At 47.2% G+C, this 20484-nt stretch overlaps 1 protein-coding gene across 1 annotated transcript in view; it reads right to left on the reverse strand.

The window, feature by feature from the left end:
• The window catches only part of MED12 (mediator complex subunit 12), a 36749-nt gene that overhangs the window by 2671 nt on the left and 13594 nt on the right, over window positions 1-20484 (reverse strand). Inside the window, exons 16-41 of the mRNA XM_009331744.1 lie at window positions 19638-19756; window positions 19344-19487; window positions 18399-18562; window positions 18009-18140; window positions 15485-15712; window positions 15140-15284; window positions 14729-14849; window positions 13940-14041; window positions 13171-13233; window positions 12723-12886; window positions 9546-9725; window positions 9294-9365; window positions 8847-9007; window positions 8594-8755; window positions 8396-8507; window positions 8058-8147; window positions 7526-7635; window positions 6914-7049; window positions 6480-6641; window positions 5556-5933; window positions 5072-5222; window positions 4662-4867; window positions 4113-4193; window positions 3651-3868; window positions 2919-3081; window positions 52-150 (exon numbers count right to left, since the gene is read on the reverse strand). Of these exons, the coding sequence (XP_009330019.1) occupies window positions 52-150; window positions 2919-3081; window positions 3651-3868; window positions 4113-4193; window positions 4662-4867; window positions 5072-5222; window positions 5556-5933; window positions 6480-6641; window positions 6914-7049; window positions 7526-7635; window positions 8058-8147; window positions 8396-8507; window positions 8594-8755; window positions 8847-9007; window positions 9294-9365; window positions 9546-9725; window positions 12723-12886; window positions 13171-13233; window positions 13940-14041; window positions 14729-14849; window positions 15140-15284; window positions 15485-15712; window positions 18009-18140; window positions 18399-18562; window positions 19344-19487; window positions 19638-19756 (3863 nt within the window). The remainder of the gene's footprint in view (window positions 1-51; window positions 151-2918; window positions 3082-3650; window positions 3869-4112; window positions 4194-4661; window positions 4868-5071; window positions 5223-5555; window positions 5934-6479; window positions 6642-6913; window positions 7050-7525; window positions 7636-8057; window positions 8148-8395; window positions 8508-8593; window positions 8756-8846; window positions 9008-9293; window positions 9366-9545; window positions 9726-12722; window positions 12887-13170; window positions 13234-13939; window positions 14042-14728; window positions 14850-15139; window positions 15285-15484; window positions 15713-18008; window positions 18141-18398; window positions 18563-19343; window positions 19488-19637; window positions 19757-20484) is intronic.

Here is a 20484-nt window from a genome sequence, read left to right on the forward strand (position 1 = left end):
TTGGACTTGTGCTGGACTATCACGTCCCTCTGCCTCCGAGGGAACACTCACAATGGGCTGCTGGGGGTGAAGAGCCTGCATCCCTAGCCCTGGGGGCTGGCCCTGCGCCTGTGGCTGAGGCACTGTGGAGACCTGGGGTTGCTGCTGTGGCTGGGGCAGGGGGTGGTTGCGGTCGGGGTTTTCGGCGGTTGCTGTGGCTGCTGCTGCGGTTGCTGCTGCTGCTGCTGCTGCAAAGACAAAAAGAGAAGGGACCATCAGGGAACTGTCTGGGCAACGCACACAGCAACAGGGCACAGGAAGGGCTGGAGGAGGAAGGACGTTCCATGCAGTAACATACCCTCTTACACCATTTTCCTTACAGGTACCTAAATTACCCAAATTTCACCAGGACCCTGCCCCAGGCTGAGAAATGGCAAGAAATACAGGGACAGTAACAAAGTTCTTCTGCAAGATGAGGTATCGACAGATGGCAGGAAGAGAGCTACGAGTCTACTGGTCAGCTGGGGAATGACTAGGAGCAAATAAGATACAAGAACAGAAAACAACTAAGAGCTACCTCAAGAGGTTGGCTGGTTCATCTCTTGCCTCCTGGTTAAGATCAGCAATACTGACTTCACTGAGTATTTGCCTGACCTGTTCACAAAATTTATCCAGAGGTAGCAATAAAGCTGCTATAACCTCCCTACACAATCCTCTCCAGGTTACAGTTACTCCTTCTACTGGAGTTTTCCTTAATCTCTACACTGAATCTCACGTTATGATTTAATGCCATTTGTTGTCCTACAGCCAAGGGACAAGAACAGATAGGGTTTTTTGGCTTTTTTTGAAGACAAAAATTTGGAGTTCTCTCTTCTTGTCTCTGCCTCTCTAACTCGATGCCCAGCTATTTCAGCCTTTCCTTCTCAGTCACATTCCCCAACTCTTGGATCTATCTTGCCCTTCTCTGCCACTTATGCCAGCTGGTATTGCACTTCAGTAAAGGACGCGGATAAAACTGGATGCAGTGTTCCAACCTAGATGTTGACAGAACTAGTTATGGTGAGAAGAATATTCAGCGTGTTGAACTTGGGAGTCAGAATACACGCACAAATCTGAAGGTTTTTTCATTTCTCCTCATTTTCAGACATTTCTCCCAGCTGCCAATGTAGTTTTGAACTCTCTAGATCAACAGAAGAATTTCTAGCAGAAGTAGAAAACTACTAATGCTATCATAAAAAAACATCATGGTGATGCTAGGTACAGTTCCGATCACTGGCTCAAACTTTGAACAGACTCAGAAAACAGACAAAAATACAATCAGGCAAAGGAACAGTATCTTATGAGAGGAGGTTAGAAAAACCTGACCTATGGAAGCTGCAAGTGCTCCCTAGGAATACACTGGATAAACATCAGAGAGAAAGAAGAGCCAGTAAACAACAGGACACAGTGGACAATAATAATTGGATACAAGAACCAGTCACAAACACATTGAGGCTTCGATCAAGAATTCAACCCAAAGGGAGTGAGTTTCTAGAACAGCCTCCTAACCTCCATCTTAAACCAGTCTGGCCACTTAAGTTCTTGAAATGGATGCTATGACCTGAGTACGCAAGAAAGCAGATGACTAAGTGAGCCAGAATACCCCTGACTGGCACAAATACTACCAACCCATGCAAGACAAACCAAAAGGCCATCTGTCCTTTCTACAAGCCACTGCATCATGACAGTCAACTCAAGCACCAGGAGTCTGTTCTGCATCTGGTATGCCTCTGATAATGCAGCAGGAGTCACAGTAACAGGGAAGATTTGGGGCACTCCACTTTTTTTTTTTTTAAGCAACCAAGCAATGTCAGCTAAAAGCTGAAGGTATACATGAAGTTACTGAGCTAGAAGTGCTAACAATTTGTCTGAGGCATGTTCTTTTTCTAAATATGAGTGATGGAGAATGCTAAAAGAAACCAAGTGAATAGTCAGGGGATGCTACTCATCAAAAGGACTAAAAGCTGCTGACCATGCTACAGACAGTCTCTTGTCCAGCGCAAGGCAACAATTCTCAAATACTGCTGACTGCGGCTCTCTGCAGGAATCACTGTCTCGCTCAGGCCCCTCTCAGAACACAAAGCCTTGGCACTCCGTGCCATGTAAAGTCTCCCTGTATTCTACAGGTTTGCTAGGCCTTGTCATAAGGTATGCAATTCACCCAAACTATTTCTGTGTTTGTCTGTCAATTCAATACATTTCTGTAACTCCAAGAAATGTATTCATATATGTAGATCATGTAAGTATTTGAATATTCGTAAGACCATAATGCAAATCCATTGAATACTCATGCCTGTTGACACATGCCTGTGAACTTCTTGGAACCTAGAGAGCTGGGTCTAACAGCTTACTTTGGATCAGTTTTTCACCATCCGCTGTTAGCTGTGGAGTACATGGACTGATTCACACCAGATTTCCTGCCACTGGAAACTGCAACCGATGCTTATTTTGATCTTATGAAAATGCAGATATGCCCCTAAAAATGATCTTCTAAGGAACAACTCTACCTGCTCTTATGCGGGATGGGGGGTTTTCATTTTGCTTCTAGCTCCTGCAACATTTCTAAGACAGCTAGCTTTCTGCACAATCTTACGTGCTCAGCTGGAGTAGGAAGAGGTGGGATGCAGGCCAGAGAGGACTAAATAGACCTTTACTGCTCCTAACTTCCCTTTAGCTCATGCTGGGTGACTGGCAAAAGGCAGCGCAGCACGTGTCTCCATCAGGAGTGGCCAGCTCTAAGGAAGGGAGAACCGCCCAGCAAATTATTACAGACAGCCCCCCGAGTTGACATCCTTCCTGGCACAGAGGGGCAGAGCAGAGCGTTGCTGACACAGAGGTAAGCAGCACTGGGCAAGCTTCCTCTAGTTCCAGCAGCCTTCCTCCTGTCAGCAACCACTCACCCTCAGCATCTGCTGCTGCTGTTGCTGCTGCTGCCTCAGGTACTGCTGCTGCTGCTGATCAGGCAGTATCTGGCTGGGTCGAATTCCTGAGGGGACTCCTTGTGGACCCAAATGGTTCATCCCACTCATCATGGGGGCCTGCTGTATTGACTGGTGAGGAAACCTACAAGAGAAAAGGACAAGCTCATGGAGTAAAAGATCAACAAGATAGGCAGCCCAAACAGCCCCTTGCAATCCATGCTGCCTCTCTGCAGAAAGGTGAGGGACACCTGGGCCTCTCAAGGGTTTCATCCAACCTGTTTCTCTAGAAGCCCTAAGTAACAGTCCTTGGCCTGCTGTTCTGCATGGTTTCTCTGCTGGATTTATGCCTGCTCAGGAGCAGTGGAAATCCCAGATCTAGCCCTTTGATGGTGATCTGCTGGTTATATTTAAAACCAAAACTGTGACTTTCCCAGGTCATTTTTCTCATACTTCCCAATTCCATCTTTCTCTGGCTGGTAACACTGTCTCCTGCCAGCAACTAACATCTCCAAATTTCATCCTGTCTCTCTGTTTCTTCCCAGGACTGAAAGCTGGATAAAGATGTTCCCCTGAGGGTGTGAAGGACTCAGATGTTGTATAACGCAGCACAGAGAACAGGCTTTTCACAGATTGCTGTTAGGGTTGTGTGAGCAGAGCAGGGAAGCCCTTGATAAAACACAGCTTATTAACATCCAGTAGGGTGGGAGGTACCTCTGTGTGTTGCCCAAGGTGTGCCCATAGCCAGGGGCCTGCTGGTGTACGTAGCCGCTGGGTCTCTGCTGCATCTGTCTAACAGGATCCACCAGGGCAGGATTAGAGCTGGGGTGGGAATTCTGATAGGGTTGGCCAGAATAGGTAGGAGGTACCATCGTGCCTGACTGGGAGGGGTGCTGCTGAAGGCCTATGTGGGAGACATAAGGCGTGTAACCCTGAAATGAAACAAAAAGCCTTTATCAGTCATGGGGTAAGGTACGAAAGAGAATTTGGAACACAGGGCATCAGCCTCCTGTAAATGCTGTCACAAGGCTGCTCATCTCTGGGATTCAGATTCATGCTGCCCAGTAAATGAGGATTGAGAAGAGCCAAGAGATTTCAAGATTTAGCAGCAGAAATGAAGATGCTGCCCTGTGCTGGAGCCAGATTCCAGTCTTACCTGTGGTCACTGCCACTTACCTGGGAGGGCTGCAGTGCTCCATAGGATGGGGTTGGAGCCATCTGGCGCACGGGCTGCTGTCCCATTATGCCTTGGCCCTGCTGGAAGGCAACAGAGAAACACTTTTTTCAACATCTCCAAAGGGCACTACTGCTCTCTTCTTGGCAGCTCCCACCAAACCAGACAAATAGCTTCACTGCTCAATCTACGAGGCTACTGCACAGCATGCAGATGCTAACGACTTCTGCCTCATCCTGACTTGGGACGAATAGGCCACTAACATCCCTACCACCCCACAGCCACAATGTGCCCCTCTCACTGCCCAACAGCCACAGATGCCCCACTGCACCTCATTGATAGCCTCCACCAACTGTCAGAGACGTGGGCCCATAAAGCAGGTGGCAAACACAGTGCTGCACCAGAGAAATAGACGCAAGAGATAACACCTTTCCAGGGCAGAAACAGAGACAGGGTTGGAGCGTTCTGGCTAGAAGGGATAGCCCCAGCAAACAGCTTGGGCTTGCTGTACTGTGGGGTCCAGCAACAGGAAGAACACAGCTCTGACTTACCAACTTTGCTTGAAGCTGCTGCCTCAGTATCTGTCCCTGGGACACTGGAGGCTGCTGTCTGTACACTGCTGGCTTGTAGGAGGGGTCAATGCCCATCATGCTCCCCATCCCTGGAGGCAGCACACCACTATAGGGCGGACGACTCTGAACAAGTTTCCCCAGTGGCATGCGTACAGGTCTGTAGGATGTATCCAGGCGAGGGCCACCTGCAAGAGGAATAGAAACAGGCTGACTAGTCACATGCTATTGCTGAGCTTTGTAGCTCCAGAATGACTGTTCATCACTGTATCTAGACACATGACAGGCAAAAGGGGAAAGTGTAGGGACCTGCATAGGACCATGTCACAGAAGGGGTTCTTACAAGAGGTTCCCAAAGAGGTGCAATATGCTCACCTCTCCTGTGCACCTACCTGCTGGAAGAGGCTGATTCTGGGCATAGAGACCCACTGGTGATTGCCCATATGCCAGCCTCGACATACTGCTTCCTGACTGGTGATGCAAGAGATCTGTAGGCATACCAACTCCATATGAAACCCCTCGGCTAGGGCCCAACACAAAATCCTGCAAAGACAAAGAAGGAGTAAGAAAGATCAATGTGCACTAGGAATTCATGAATGGATGAAGAGTATGAAAGGGTTGCAAAGTCCACAGGAGGAAGCCTGGAATGCTATCTGAGCTGGGCAGCCCCCTTGCTCCCATCAGGGATTAAGAAAATGTTTGCCCTGCCCCAGGCTAGAGAGAGCAGGATAGAGCTCCAGCACTCCCAGCTGAGAGGAAAAACATCGCATCTTCACCATTACACCACTCTCAGGCTCCTCAGGAAGTCTCAAGGCAGTGCTCTGTGACTAGGAGGGGTGGACATGGGATATCCATAGCTGTTGGGCAGTCAATTACCTCAGTTTTGCTGGCAGATTGGTTGCGTTTCTTGGTTTTGCTCTGTTTCTTCTTGCGTTCTTCAGTAGAGGTGGCAGGATTGGAGCTTGTTTTATCAGCCTTGGTTGGTTCTGCAGCTTTCTTCTCTGGCTCTAAAGCCACAGGTGTAGGAGGCTCTTCCTCTTCAGGGGGCAGCGGCAATGGCTCCAGGTAGTAACTGCGGGGCTTGGGTTTCAAGTGCGTGTGGTACAGAAGAAGCCTCTGCTGCTCCTCAAATCTAGACACCTTGCGATCCACCCGGACTGTCCCAAACCATCCCCAGGAGAGGGGGGCTGAGTGCTTTAAGCCCTCAAACAGATCCCAAGGGGAAATCTTCTGTTTTGTAGAGACTTGCAAACCCTTTAAGGCAAAAGAGATAAGAACCTCCAAGTCCCTGTTGTTTCTCCTACGAGGGTACAGGAAACTATGCTTCAGGCTCTACTCCACGTGTCCCAGTAAACAGCCTGAGCCCTTACTAGTGGTCCCTGCTCTTCCACATGGCAAAACAGTAATCTCTAAAGGCCTTCATCAACAACTGTCAGCCTCCTTCATCCCATCTCTGCCAGTCTTCTGCACGCTGGCACTGCCCAGTAACTCATGTGACGGGGATTATGGGTTTCTCTTTATGCTTTATATAGCCATAAGTATTTATGGCTATATAAACCAAAGTTTAAATAACTTCTCAGGCCATAGCAGCATGTATCACTGAGCATTAACACCCACCTTTGCCCTTTTTTGACATGGTTATGTGCCAGCTTGTCTGCGTGCAGCCAGCCACTTCAAGCTCAGCAGGCAACAAGGCACTGCATACAGATGCCTTCCAAGCTGTGTAGACTCAAGGCATCAGAGGGACAAGGTGACACCTGCACTCAGGAGCTGTGATGCAGACAAAAAAGCTTCCCTTACCTCCTTCTTGAAGATGGAGTCAAATCCAGCTATTTTATTGCCTTTGGTGTCAATGAGGGATCCCTGAGGTTCACAGGTGATGACATCTCGGGTCTGCTTGGGCAGCGGCAGTAGCTGTCGCACCTTCTCCAGGCTGTCAGATTGCCGGTCCCCCAGCTCTTTCTGCACAAGTGGAATAGAGAAGACTTGAAGAATCGCTCAGGAAAAATCATCCAGAGCCCACCTGTGCCTCTTCTTGTGTCAACCTCCATCCCTGCATTACCTCTCACCTTTGCACCCTTCAGCCCTACAGAGCCATTGGGGCCACCCTCACTGCTTCATCTAAACAGCAGCAACAAGACAAGTACCATTCGTGAGACACAGGTAAATCTGCATAGTTGGACAACCATGACACAGCACACACTGCTCCCCATACAGGACCTGGTGTCCCTCACCCTGAGTTTCTTGACAAGATTCATGTATGCCCGCTTGTTCTCCTCCATGCTGCCCTGAGAAATGCTGGACATATCAGCAGCCAGGGTGCCGTTGATGAGAACACTCAGCATGTCCAACACAGTGGTGAAGAGCTCACTGTTGGTCAGAGCAGAAAGGTCAAAGTCACCTGAGAAGCAGATATAAAGCCTATGCCATCAGAGTAACACCAAACATTATTAGATTGCCAAGAGTACTGCCTACAGTCAGAAGTGCAAAGTATGCTCTTCAGACTAACCTCCCAGATTAATCCTCCTTTTGCTTATACACCACAGGGTGTTCACACTTGAGTCAAATGCAGTATCACAGATTAAGACTGGCCTCCTGTCTATCCATTCAGCTTCTCCAAAAAGCAGGTCCAGACTCAGCTCTCCCCTGCATCTGGAGAGCCAAGTTTGCTCTGGATATGTCAGAGTGCACTTGGATACTAGGACCTAGGCTGTAGCCTCTTTTGGCTGTCACAGTACTTCTGACAGATTGTCTAGAGAGACAGCTAGCTCACATGAGAAAAGGGGCCATGCTAACAACTGCCTCTCTTGGGAAGTGTATGGATCAGAAGTCAGCCAGAAAGTTACTTGTTTGACTGCATGTCCACAGTGCCACTGCTGATGATGTCCAGAAGAAGCACAGCCCATTCAGTCGTCTGCTGTGTACTGCGCTGAACTGTGTCAAACATTCCCCCCACCTGGCAGAGAAAAGTAGTTTAGTCACAAGGACACTGTGAAGAAATGCTAAGATTTAAAAGTGAGAAAGGAGCCTAAGCCAGAGCAACTCCTACTGAGAGCTGAAGGAGACTGCAGTCAGCAGGACAAAACTCAGATGCAAGTAGTAGTGCTGTGGACTGCAAAAGCATTGAAATGGGAAGGCACATCTCCAAAACAGAGACTAAGGCTGTGTATTTCATCCTGGTGAAATAGAGCAAGGGAGTTTTTCCATGCACCCTATCCCACTCAGGGCTCAAGACCTAGAAGCAGCACAAGTGCCTCTCCTATTTCCTTGCCTCAGGACATATATAGCCCTTCCAGTGCATGCGTGTTCCAAAAAGAGGAAAAAAGGCAGAAAACTTTTCACCCCATATGGTTAAGCTCTTCTTCTGCAACTGCTCACCAAATTCAGCCGTAGTTTCAGGGCCTCATGCATCAGCTGCTTGGCTTTGCAGTCATCTTGATACTGATCTTCCCGCCAATTCGTAACAATCTAAGAAATTTAGAAGAGAGGACAGACCTCACAAGCTGTATGCTAAAGCTTATAGAGAGGAGCTTGTACTGCCCGCTGTCCAGTGACTCAGAGATGGTCAGCTCAAGCACCCTATACCAACCAGGGTAAGATCTTTGCCTTATTGAGCATATAATCAGACAGACAACATCCCTGAGGACATGCCCAATAGCCTGCCTGCTGGAGGAGCGAGCCCTTGAGGAAAGTGAGGGGAGAAGCAAGACTCCTACCTGTTGGACCTGACTGTACAGAGATGTGAGAAGGCCTTCCCGCTGCTCATCCTGTCCTTTCAAGCATGTTAGCACCAGTGACAGAAATGGCTGCTGGCTCAGGAGGGACATGCTGCAGAGAGAACAGAGATGGAGCTATACTGCCAGGCTGGGGGGATCAGCACAGCAAGCATTGCCTGCCCTTTCCCCAGGACTCACCTCTTCTGCTTCTGGCGGTCCCGCTCTTTGCGGGACGATGACCCCAGATGTTGTCCTTTCTCCAGTTCTTCTCCAGCAGCTTTCAGCACATGGCCCTGCACTGATGTTGGAAGCTTGGCAATCAGAGGGGCCCCCAGCCACACTCCCGATCTCTCCAGGGAGCTGAGACAGCACAGGAGAGAAAAGCAGTTTGCAATCCAACCTATGATTCAGACTCGTCTACAAGGCAGCTGCATGCTGGGACTACACCTACCTGAGGATGGGTTTGGATTTGTTGCTGGCAGGCGTAGCACTTGCTGAGCTACTGATATTGTTGACTCCATTGCCAGCAGAACTAGCAGAGCTGGTCTCTGCTGACTGCTGGAATACCTCAATGGTGGCCTTGGCTATATTTTCTAACAAGGAGTTCATCTCCTGGAGATAGGGAAGAAAAGACAGCCAAGTCCTTCTCTGAGAGCACCCACTGACAGGGCTTGCACATTTCAATACAACTCAGTACAAACCCAGTTTGTCAGCTTCCCCATGGCTGCTGCTCTTCAGGTCTCAGACTCATCACTTGGCTTTCACAGGCCTGACTCACTCTTTGTTTACTTTCTCCCTATTCCCACTTCTGCCGGGCCATCTCCCCACCACCTCACAAGCAGCCGCTTCAACCCTGGCAACACACATCCCTGTATGGTCTCTCTGAGCAGAAACTCACATTGTTTGCAGTCTGCTTAATCATGAGCTGCAGCTCCAGCGAGGACTGCCTCATGGTCCACTGGTCCAGATTCTGCAACGCACGCACGCATACTTCATATGAGTCTTTAGTTCAAACTATGTCAACCCACACCCTCAGGTCCCATGATAATGAGTGCCAGACCCCTCAGAGGGCTGCATTTTGGACAACCCCACTCTAACACTACATTAGGCAATTACTAGAACACACTTAGGTTCTGCCAGGAGCCTGCACCTGTAAGATGCGTTTAATCCTCTGCCGCTGAGGATTTTCTCCTTCCTCATTGTCCAGCAGCCGGTGTGGATAACAAATCAGCTGCATCAGCCTCTGGGCCTGTGTGCTGCTCAGGACAGGATCCTGCAAGTCATTGCTGTCTTCACAGAGGGACTTCAGACATCGCTCGCCCACCCACTCCTGCAAGACGAAGGCAGAGTCAGCACAGTCAAACTGATGTCTGATTCCAAACCAGCACCCCTGCTTTCAATCTCAGAGGGGTGCAGGGAACACATCAAATTCATAAAAACCCTATTAGTATGCAGTTGTGCCCGATAATCATTTCTCTTCATGAACTGTACTACCCTGATTCAGCAGGCGTCAGGCACAGCACAGCAATCACAACAGAGGAAACATCAACTTCCGCAAGTCAGCAGTGGTGAAACACAGTAGCTGCTGTTCCTTTTGATAAAATATTGGTATGATTTAACAGTACACAGTCACTGCCATGCCCAGGCTCCATCAACACTGCCACTTGGGCTCAAAAGATCAGAAGGGATCACTTAAAATTATTTGGTCTATTTCCTGCAGAACAAAGCCCTGGAGCTGTCCTAAATTAAATAATTCAGGGCTGCAGCTAAGGCTAAACTAGAACATATCTTAGGGAAAAGCACACTCCTTAATTCCCAAATAGTGATGGAAAACACACTGCCATCCTTAGTAAAAAACAATGACTTTACTTCTCAAAGCCTGGAAGGGGAAACAACTGACTGGACGCAAGCCGTTTATAAAGTCACAAATCATGAGGAGAAGGTAGACAGAAAACTATTATTGTTGGCCTCTCAATTTCAGTTGGTGGTCCCTAAATGTATGATGATAATAATAAAGGCAGCAGTTTCCAAAACAGACATGAGGTAGGTACTTCTTCACACAATTTGCAGTTAACCTGCAGCATTCGTTACTACAGCATTTTTCCATATTGAAAATCAATTAGGCTAATTCATGAAATTAAAATCTACACAGGACTGCTATATAAGCACTTCTGCAGCTGCAGAGCAAGCCTGATCAGAGAATTCTTCCACTGAGAAGTGACAACCAGAAGAGAAGAGATGAGGATCCAGTTCATGAAGCACAGGTGCTGGTGCTAAGCCTAGAAAGCTGGAAACAGTCCTTCTCAGCAGCAGACAGCACTCTAAGCACTAAGTAGAGCACAAAGGTCGAAAAGGCTCAGTCTCTGGTTTGAAATCCGTGTGAAACCACAGCCTACATCTTCAACTTCATCCCAGATGAAGTTTCCACTTTGCAATACATGTGATCTGGCGATTTCTCCAATGCCTATTGCATTTCTCCCATTCAGTGTTGCTACATCATAATTTCTTGAAACTTCTCTTCCTTCCGTATGTAATATGCATATCCTTGGGAAGACCCTTTTTGTCACTTGCTCGGCTTCCTACAAGAATTCAGACTTCATCTCTGATCCACTTTATTGGCATAATCTCACAAATAAGTATGAAGTCAACTACCATCTTCAACCTTGAGGGTAGCCTCTCTCTCTCCCCCCACAACACTTCTTTACAAAACAGCCACCTCAACAGGCACTGAAACAGAGCCCCTCATCTGCCTCTTCACAGGAGAGCACTAAGAACATGTTTTACAAGCACTATGGACAACTCCACCATCCCAGTCACCAGATTCAGGTTAGCACCTTTGACTCAAGTCTCCCTCTTGGTTCCCACTGTGGTTTATCACAGCTCTATGAAATTAACCTTTTAAAAGGCCAGTCACAATTACATTTATTAATTTAAACAGGCTAAAGGGCAGACCAGCAACTATGTCATAATCATTTGCACCTAAGAAACCTTTAACTTAATTCTATCATCTGCTCCTTTCCCCACCCCCTCATGATGAAGTCTATTATAAAATATAGACCTGAATATGAGATGCAACATTTTCTGAGTTTGAGAAATCACAGTCTGTAGTTTAAGGCATTCCACAGATATTTCAGAACGGATAGTGTGAGTTCTGCAGCATCCACTGCTCATACTGGAGGTGCTAATATTAAATACATCATTTTACCAGCCCTTTACAGCTGCAGGAACCCTGCAGGAGTAAACCTCTGGCACAATTTGGTGGTACTCACTGGTGTCTATTGGAACACTCACTCCTACATAACCAGTGCTGCCAACAATTGGCATGAGTAGTGATACCTGACACTGCTACTCCCTCCTGTACACACACACACACACTTTCTACCTACTGCGAGTCCTTCCTACATAGACTGGGACCAGCACGGGAATATCTACTTCTGTCAATGCTACAGTCAGGTTTCGGTAACACCAAGTATGTTGAATTTATGCTCGTAAATAGGTGGCTCCAATTCTTCTTTGGTAGGCTAGTAACATTGCTATATAGCGAGCCAATTAATAAACAGCATCACAAAGCATGAGGACAACACAGCACTACTGTGTTGTGTTTACATATTAGTAATACAGAATAGAGGTTTCAAATTGTAATACAGAATAGAGGTTTCAAATTTTAACTCTGCATCTTTCCTGTTGACAGAGTAAATTTGCAACCAAGGCCAAGGACACACTTCAACACCCATCTTCATACAGTAGCGGTAACAGCCACTCCACTCTGCAACTAAGTACCTTATTAGGCAGGTTTCAGTTCCTCAAATGTCAATTTGCCACAAAGGAACAGAAATACTGGTGCTGTCAGATCAGGCTAAGCAAAAGATTTTTGTTGTTGTTCCTTTAATTAACTAAACAGGGCACTGCAAAGCCCAGGGATACATTAACAGCCTAGCTGCAAGCAACACTTAAGCTACATTCTGAAAGGCACCATTTATCACTTCAACAAGCTGTCTTTCTCATGCTTATCTTCTTTACCTCCAGCACACATCTCAGCAAACCACTCCCAGCACTCCCCTCCTTGGACGTGAGCCCTGTGCTGTTGCCAAAGCAAAGGGGACGTGCAGTCCCTGCATACTGCAACACCTAATTCTTGACATCTGTTTGCCTCTCTATTTTTTGCTAATGGTGAGCAATCCTTAGCGCCATCACGTGGCAGAACCATCGCAGGTTCTTTACTGATCTTTCAAAGAAACACCTGCCAAACCCAATCTGCAGAAAGTCATATGGGATATACCTGTCTGCAGAAGGGATAAGGACAAATCTAGAGATGGGACAGACTCACCTGTTGACATATACTCCTTAGTACATATTTGGCATAAATATCCAAGCTAGCTGTTTCTACAGTTACTACCCGACCACTGGCCTTCCTGGTGCCCAGCTCATCATCCATGAGATCATCGACACCTCCAGGGTGGGAAAAGCCAGAGCCTTTCAGTTCTGCATCTCCTACAAGGAAAGCACAAGTGTCACTTAATCATCAGTGCTAAACCCAAAGCCTGACCCACAAAACATCTTGAGCTTTTGTAAACTCTCTCTGCGATCAGTGATCTCTCTGCAGCTAAGAGATACAAAGCACGTTTACAGCTCAACCAAAGGGCTTCAGACAAGCCACATATCCACCAAAACAGATCTCCTCTGGCCTTCTGTACAGCCAACACATGCAATACAGTGCCTTTCTCCCACGCCCCTAAAAAACATTCTTACAGGTTCAGGCTAACACAGGTACACACCCAGAACAAAGACAGCCTTCAGCACTGCAAAGACTGCTCCATCCACAATACGATTCTGGGAAGCTAAAGAGGACGACGGGGAAGGGCAATACCCAGTGAGAGAGAAAGTGCAGGCTCCAGAGCTGCCTGAATGATGTGCCAGCCAGTACCATAAAATCAAGCTCAGAGAATCCTGAGGCTAGTCGTTTTCCCAACTGTAACATGGGGTCAATTTAATTAAGTTTCGTGAAGCATAGTGCAAATCACGCTGTGACAACTGAACCATGAACTCCAAATGGGGAGCAGTGCCTGTGTCATGAACTCCAAGCTCCAACAGTACCCTAACCTAGAATACAGGCTGGGTTTAGAAATCAGGATACTGATGAGGAGCCAAGAACAGAGCTTCCTGGACTGTTTTCATCATCAGACAAAAAGGAAGTGCTGTAAAATAGCAGCTTCTGGCACCAAGTTAAGAGGCTATACAAAGCTCTAGACATAAAAAAAGAAGTGATCATTACTCTAATGGCTTAGTGACGGCAAGGCCACCTCTACTGGCTGGTTTCCTGCCTCCAAGGGCCTCCTCCCAAACATGCCTGGCTACCATGGAGTGACATAAATGGAAGGATATTGTTCTTTGTCCTCTGCAGAAAGCAGTGTATCAGGCTTCGCCTGCTTTATTCAAAGGAAGCAGGTCACGATCTCTAATCATAGGGTTCAGTATCTCTTTTCTTGGGGTACAAGAGCCTCAGTACTTTCACAATAAAGAAAGGCTCTACTTTCATTCACTTACTGCCATCTTGCTGGCATGGATTCAGTTGCGGAGTCTTAAACAGATGGAGTAAAATCCGACAGGTCAGACGTGCTCCTGGTTCTGAGTCCTGTTCACTGCAAGCTATGTAAAGAAAACAGTCAACTGAGATTTCTTAAGCACTGGGACAGCTGACTCTCAATCCAAAAGCTATTCACAGTGCACTGCCCTGGAGCAGCCAGTTGAAAAGCTCAAGCAGCCTTATTGTATTTACAAATATGGAGCATGTGCAGCAATTAACATGCAAGTGAGAGATCCATCAGTATTATCCCCAATGACATGCACTGCATTCTGCTTGCTCCATCTTCCCCACTTCACCCTGTCAGAGTCTGGATGCTGCAATCCCCAAAGCAAAGCTAGGAAGGCTGGTGGCAGAGTAAAAGCAGAGTGACCCAGGTGCTGTAGGCCCAATTGGTCAGCTGGCTGCTCTAGCCAAAATGCTAAGCTGAACCATATCAGCAGTGGGAGGTGTACTGCTGGAGTTCAGAGCTGAGTACACTGGTCAGACAGTGTGGCTGATAACATCTCTCCGTGCTTATTTCAGCTTGCACACAAATTCCAGAGAGCAAGAACCTTAGCACAACCAGGTTTTGATAGAAACCAAAAGGACAGATACTTTCTAAAGCAAAACGTTCAATTCTTAAGAACCATACTGTAAAAGTAGTATTGGAGGCATGTTTCACAACTATGGGGTTCACAAAGTATCCATTAAGCACAGGCCTTTGGGCCAGAACTGAGACTAAGACCAGCTTTCTGCAGTGATGCACTTACCAGCATTGAGGAGTGAGGGGATAGCAGCACAGCGAATCAGGTCCTCCAGCAGCAAGCACTGTCGGGCAATGAGAATGGCAACGAAAGTGGCCAAGGAATCATGGAAAGATAAGTCACTGACCTGGAAGAGAAGAGATCAGCCAGTGATCACAACAGCCTCTGCCTCATTCCCTCTGTCAGCAATTCCTCAGCTTGCCTAGGAGCTGGGGGGCAGAAGGTCCCATAACCCCAGGTCAACGTCCATGATCAGACCAGGCTACGACAAACACCAGAAGGTAGCCCCAGTATTCAAAGCCTTTCCCCTGTCCTCAGAAGACAAAGCCTCCATCCCTTGTTCATCTCTGCCTTCTCCCAAGGGATCCCTCCACTCCTGTTTCAATTCCTTTTCCCCTTTTGAATGTTTGCACTTGCATCAACATTGCAGAGGAGATCATTGAAGCCACAGGTCCCATTATTGGAGGAACAGCACAAAGCTTTGAGCACACCCAGCCACTCGGCGCTTAGAGACTTGCAGTAGCCGGTTAGCTCAGCACACAGGATAGCAATGTCGTTCACCCTGTTAAATAAATAATGAAAAAAGCAGAGGGTCAACTTTGCTACTCATGCATGCCATCAGGTCAGTGATTCTCTAAGGGACACCAGCTTTGGCTCCTTCTTCCTCACACCCCAAGACAGCCAAGGAATGGCTACTGGCTTTCTTATCCTCACCTAAAGATTTTACTATCTCAGTAGAACCATGAAAGTTCTGCCTCTCACCTGTCTGGATCATGGTGTCCCACACACACATGCATAAGTGCATTACAGACGAAACTGTAGCGGTTGGCTGGGTTTTCATTGAGGCTCTTGCCCAGGTTAGTGTATGTAAAGTTATGTGCAGACGGATTTTCAATAGTGTCAATCATGAACTCTGGTTCCCATAGCATGTTGGAGTCAGATGGCTCAACATTGCAGTAGATTGTGTTCTTCACCTTGGAGCAGAAGTCACTAAACAGGACAGGAAAGAGAGATTAGAAACACAAAAAACTAAACTTCCACTGAACAGCAATCCTGTGCAAGACAAGCTCTCCGTGGGCAAGAACATGTGGAAACTCAAGATCACTGTGTACCAACAAAGACTCTGCCAAAAGAGCGAAGCTGGTTCTCTGTTGTGGAAGCATTTGGAAGATACCCATGGGCTCAGTGTACACAGCATGGGAATCACTATTCCAGGTCAGATTGGAGAAACACCTAGCTCAGCCCTTGGTGTCAGAACAGTTGATGCCCAGAGAAAAGTTTAAGAGCAAGGCAGGCACGTGGCAATACTGCTCCAGCATCCTTCCCCACCCTGCTGCAACTTTGGGCTCACATATTTTTAGAGTTAAAGATAATGCTCTCCTCAACAGATTTTCCTCCTGCAAATTTGTCCACCTACTTTTTCAGTCCAGTAGATTTTTGATGTTCACAACATGGAATGAGTTCCATGTTAACTATGAGAACTATGAAGTTTATTCTTTTATTCTGAACCTACCATTTGTTATTTTCTATTAATTCCTTTTTTGTGCTTGTATTGTAAGACATATTGAACAGTCAGTTTATTTTCCATATCAACCAGAACTTTACAAACTTCTATCATTCCCCCTCAGTCCTCCTCTTCTGTGGGGAAGAGATTCGGTTCCTCATAAGTAAGTCATTCCAAACGTCTGGTCTCTATCCACTCACCCTCCTTTGGGCCTAACTCCACTACGTGCTTTTTGGAGTCTGTCGCCCCAAACCACAAGGCACAGTTGTACCACAGCTTAAATGGTGGCCTAATGATGCTCTCTGGTCTATTCTCCATTCCTTTCCAAACAATACCTAACATTTAATTTGCTTTTTGACTGTTACTGAACACTATGATGACATTTTCAATTATGTATCTGTTACAGCTCAAAGATCCTTTATCCAACCAGCAGTGTATATCCATCACTACCTTGAGTTTGGAAGAGAACAAGGACAATCCTACGTGCATTATTTTATGTTTAACAACACTAAACTTCATTTGCCAGTTTATCACCTGGTCACCATCACTGCGCCCTACTACAACAATCTGCAGCCAACTCCTATTGTTATACGCTGAATAACAATTATACAAAAAGTTTTGATATCACCACTCATAAAACTTCCGACGCGTAGAACGGCACAGGCACTAGCAGAGTCTATGGGACTCCTCAGGGAGGGATCACCCTCAAAATACGAACTCCTTCCCACTCCTTGTCTCTATCTCTAACCTACTGTTTGCCTGCTAGAGGATATTCCCTTTTATCTGTGGCCATTTACTTTAAAGCCTTGCTGAACAGCTTTTGGGAATTCAGTTAGACTAATATCAGGTTTCCCATTTCCTCATGTGTGATGACTCCTTCAAAGAACTCCAATGCACCTATGACCACAGCACTCCCTCTTCCTCTCAATTCAGTCCAGAGAGAGACTTCAAAGGCTCTCAGCAGCCAGGAGTTTAGCCAGCTAACACCAAGGCACAAGCCACTCTCACCGCCCCTCAATGAGGGGTAACACTACGGGTTAGATGTCCCTATGGCACGCCTGCACTGGAAACACTAATGGAGCAGAGGCTGTGAGAGAAGACGAAGTGAAGCACTGTACTGGGAAACAGGGTTGTCAGGAGAATTACCCCTTCACAGGATCATGTCAGCAAAAAGCCAGGGAGATCTGTGGACTCCATCTCTGGGCTAAGGGAGGAGCTCCACAGGGAGCTGGTGGGGGGACAGTTCCCAAGAGAAGAACTGCAAAGAGCAGAAGGCCACAGCGTAAAGTAAGCCCACAGGACAGAGCCTGGGGACAACATCAGCAGAGCAGAACCTGAAGAGCCAACAGGGGTAGAACAAGGATAAGGAGTGCAAAGTAGCACAGGAACAAACCCAGAACCAAGCAGAGCAGGTTCAGAAGCCGTCCAAGGACTATTAGGGAGCTGAGCACAAGCAAAGAACAACCTTTAGGATGAACTGCTCAGTCAGAGTTTGGTAGGAACAGACCTCTCTACTTCTATCCTCTAGGAGTGGGGTAAGAACAGACCTGTGGAGGTGCAGAGGACTACTGAAGGCAATTTACCAAAAACAAATTGATGATCTAAGAGTCAAGATTATACACTGGGTCATTACTACCTGTAAAACAGGCACTACTCCCAAGCCTTCAGTTCCCCATTGAGAGGATCTCAGGGAAAATCCCATCAAACAAGACCACAAGCAAAGCTTAAGCCAAGGTGCTATACTGGTCAGCATCCACTGCATCTCACCTGCCTCAGACTCACCTAAAGAGCTCCCCAAATTTACTTTTGAGGTGACTGCAGGAGGTATACAGGTCGTAGAGATAGGCCAGGATACAGCGCTCTGCTGAGGAGCCATCTGAGCGGTTCATGCCATGTTTCACCACCCCACACAGACTGTATAGAGACAAAAAAATGCTGCAGCAACACAAAAAGAAAATCTGAAGGAATAACTTCATTACATAGATATCTTCCTGAGCTCACAGCGACAGTGCTCACTGGGTAACAGATGCTGTCCTCTGCAAATTCTGTGAGCTGAACCCTCAGGCACAAAGTTGCTGCCTTTTAGGAAGGACACAGATATAGCCCTGCCCCTTACAAGCCCCCAGAAGGTACGTTGCTTCCTTCCACATGGAGAGGGGAAGATTCCCTTACCCTTCGAAGACCTGAGCCATCTGGTCCTGGTTCAATATAAGGCAGGAGTGGTAGTGCCGCAGCACAGCCACAATGCACAGGCACAAGCTGGTGGTGTAGCTGCCAACAAGGTCGGAGGATTTCAACAGCAGTTCTGCCTCCACCACGCTCAGTTCATTCAGCAACTGCACCCAATGACAGAAAAACCCTTCAACAGCCACAGGGGTAAGGTATGGTCAGAAATGGAGCAGGCACACCACACCCACAGCCTATAGGACCTGCCAGGAAAGGGACTGGCAGGCACTTTCTGCCTAGATATGTACCCCTGGAACAGTTGGCACCCCAGGCTTAGGCACAATGCCTCACTCAGGCAGTACAAGGGGCTGTCAGTGCTTGGGCATCAGAGCGCAATTGGGATATGGCCACAGACAGCAGCAGGCAGCTTGTTTGGTAATTCTGTCCTGCATAAATCTCACTCAGCTCCCTTTTTAAGGCTAACAGCCTCAATTCCATCAGCAACCATAGCAAGGCTTCAAGAGACACATGGCATAGGCTGCAGAAACAGCAATAGGATTTTAGCAGGATCCAGAAGGCAGCCTGTGCTGCCATGTGCCAAGGATCCTTCCAGGGGAGCGAGGTGGGAGAACTGCCAGAGACAGACGATCCCCTTCTCACTCAGAACAAGGCCTTGCTGCAGCCAGGGACAGAGGTTCAATGCAAGCCCTTTGGAGACAACCCTGAAGCCTCTGGAAGAACAATCCTCAGAACAGAACATGTAAGACTACCTGCCACAAACAACCTATTCCTAACAGCTGCAGCCCAGGAGCACCACAATGACCACCTCCATGACACAGGTCAGAAGGTCACCAGTGATCCCAGGAGCAGCCCAACTATCGCCGCAGAGATCTGCTGCCTTTCAGGCTGATGAATCCCTCCCCAGGAAGCGTGTGAGCACACTGCGCTTACCTGGATGGCAAAGTCGATAAGACCACTGATATTGAGTGAATACTCCATCAAGTCAAATATGAACTGCACATGCTGTACCAGAGGCAGGTGGTATGACATTCCCAAGGCAAAGCTGGTGATCTGTTCCAAGACATTGCGAGATACCTGCAAGTGCAAGATGATACACAGTACTATCTCCCCTTGCAGAAGTCCCTCAGCAGGCCCATCTCCCTTTTCCTCCAGGAGGCTGCTCTCAGTAACGCAAAGGGACACAGTCAGGGCCCAAGAAGGACAGCAGTCTTTAAAGTTTCATACCTGAGATGTGACTTGGTGCTGATCAAAGTGAGAAAGGTGCTGGAATTTTGCAAAGATATCTTCAGCTGTTGGGAATGCTTCTGGCTTGCTCTTTTTCCTCTTCTGTCCCTCCTCTCCACCTACCAAAGTTGGGAAGGTCAGAAAACAGTACTAGGCTACCTTCCTCATCAGAGGAGGACTAGACATCAGCCATCAGCACCTGCCAGTCCCTCAGCAAGACCAGCCCCTGCCATGCAGCATAGCCAAAAAGCCTGAGTCCCAGACCTTAAGCTGATAAGGACCATCTTGAATTCAAAACAATAAACTGCTGAGGAAGGAATTCCTAACCTGAGAATGACAGTAGGGTTAACATCTAGTTTATCTCAAGCGAAGGTACTCCTTGGAGGGGGAAAATACTTTCTCTCTCGATATAGAGGTACACTGATTCCCTGATGAGAACAGACGTTCTGGATTGGAGATGTTCAGCCTCAAAATTTCTTTGTCAGAGCACCCCATCTTTTAAAGAATCATCTTTCTACCACATTTCAAGCTGCCTTTCAGGAATCAGACCAAGAGAGAAAAAAATTCTCAGCTGATGGAAGTCAGAGGCTTTCTATTGATTTTGACACAGCTATCCAAATTTCCCATCCTATGCATTTAGCATGTGCCTCAAGCATAACGGCATGCTACATTTAACCAAGATCTTTGCCAAATATGCATAGGCAAGTCCTCTTTGCTTCTTGTGCAAGGATCTAAATGCAAGAACTAAACAAAATAAAATCTAAAAAGCCAAAGTTTTGGCCAGGATCTCACTCTGAACCTGGTATGACTTAATCCTCTTCTGAAGAAAAGTTCAATCAAACAGATA

This window comes from Pygoscelis adeliae, unplaced genomic scaffold, assembly GCF_000699105.1.
Source record: "Pygoscelis adeliae isolate BGI_AS28 unplaced genomic scaffold, ASM69910v1 Scaffold79, whole genome shotgun sequence".
Lineage (NCBI taxonomy): Eukaryota > Metazoa > Chordata > Aves > Sphenisciformes > Spheniscidae > Pygoscelis > Pygoscelis adeliae.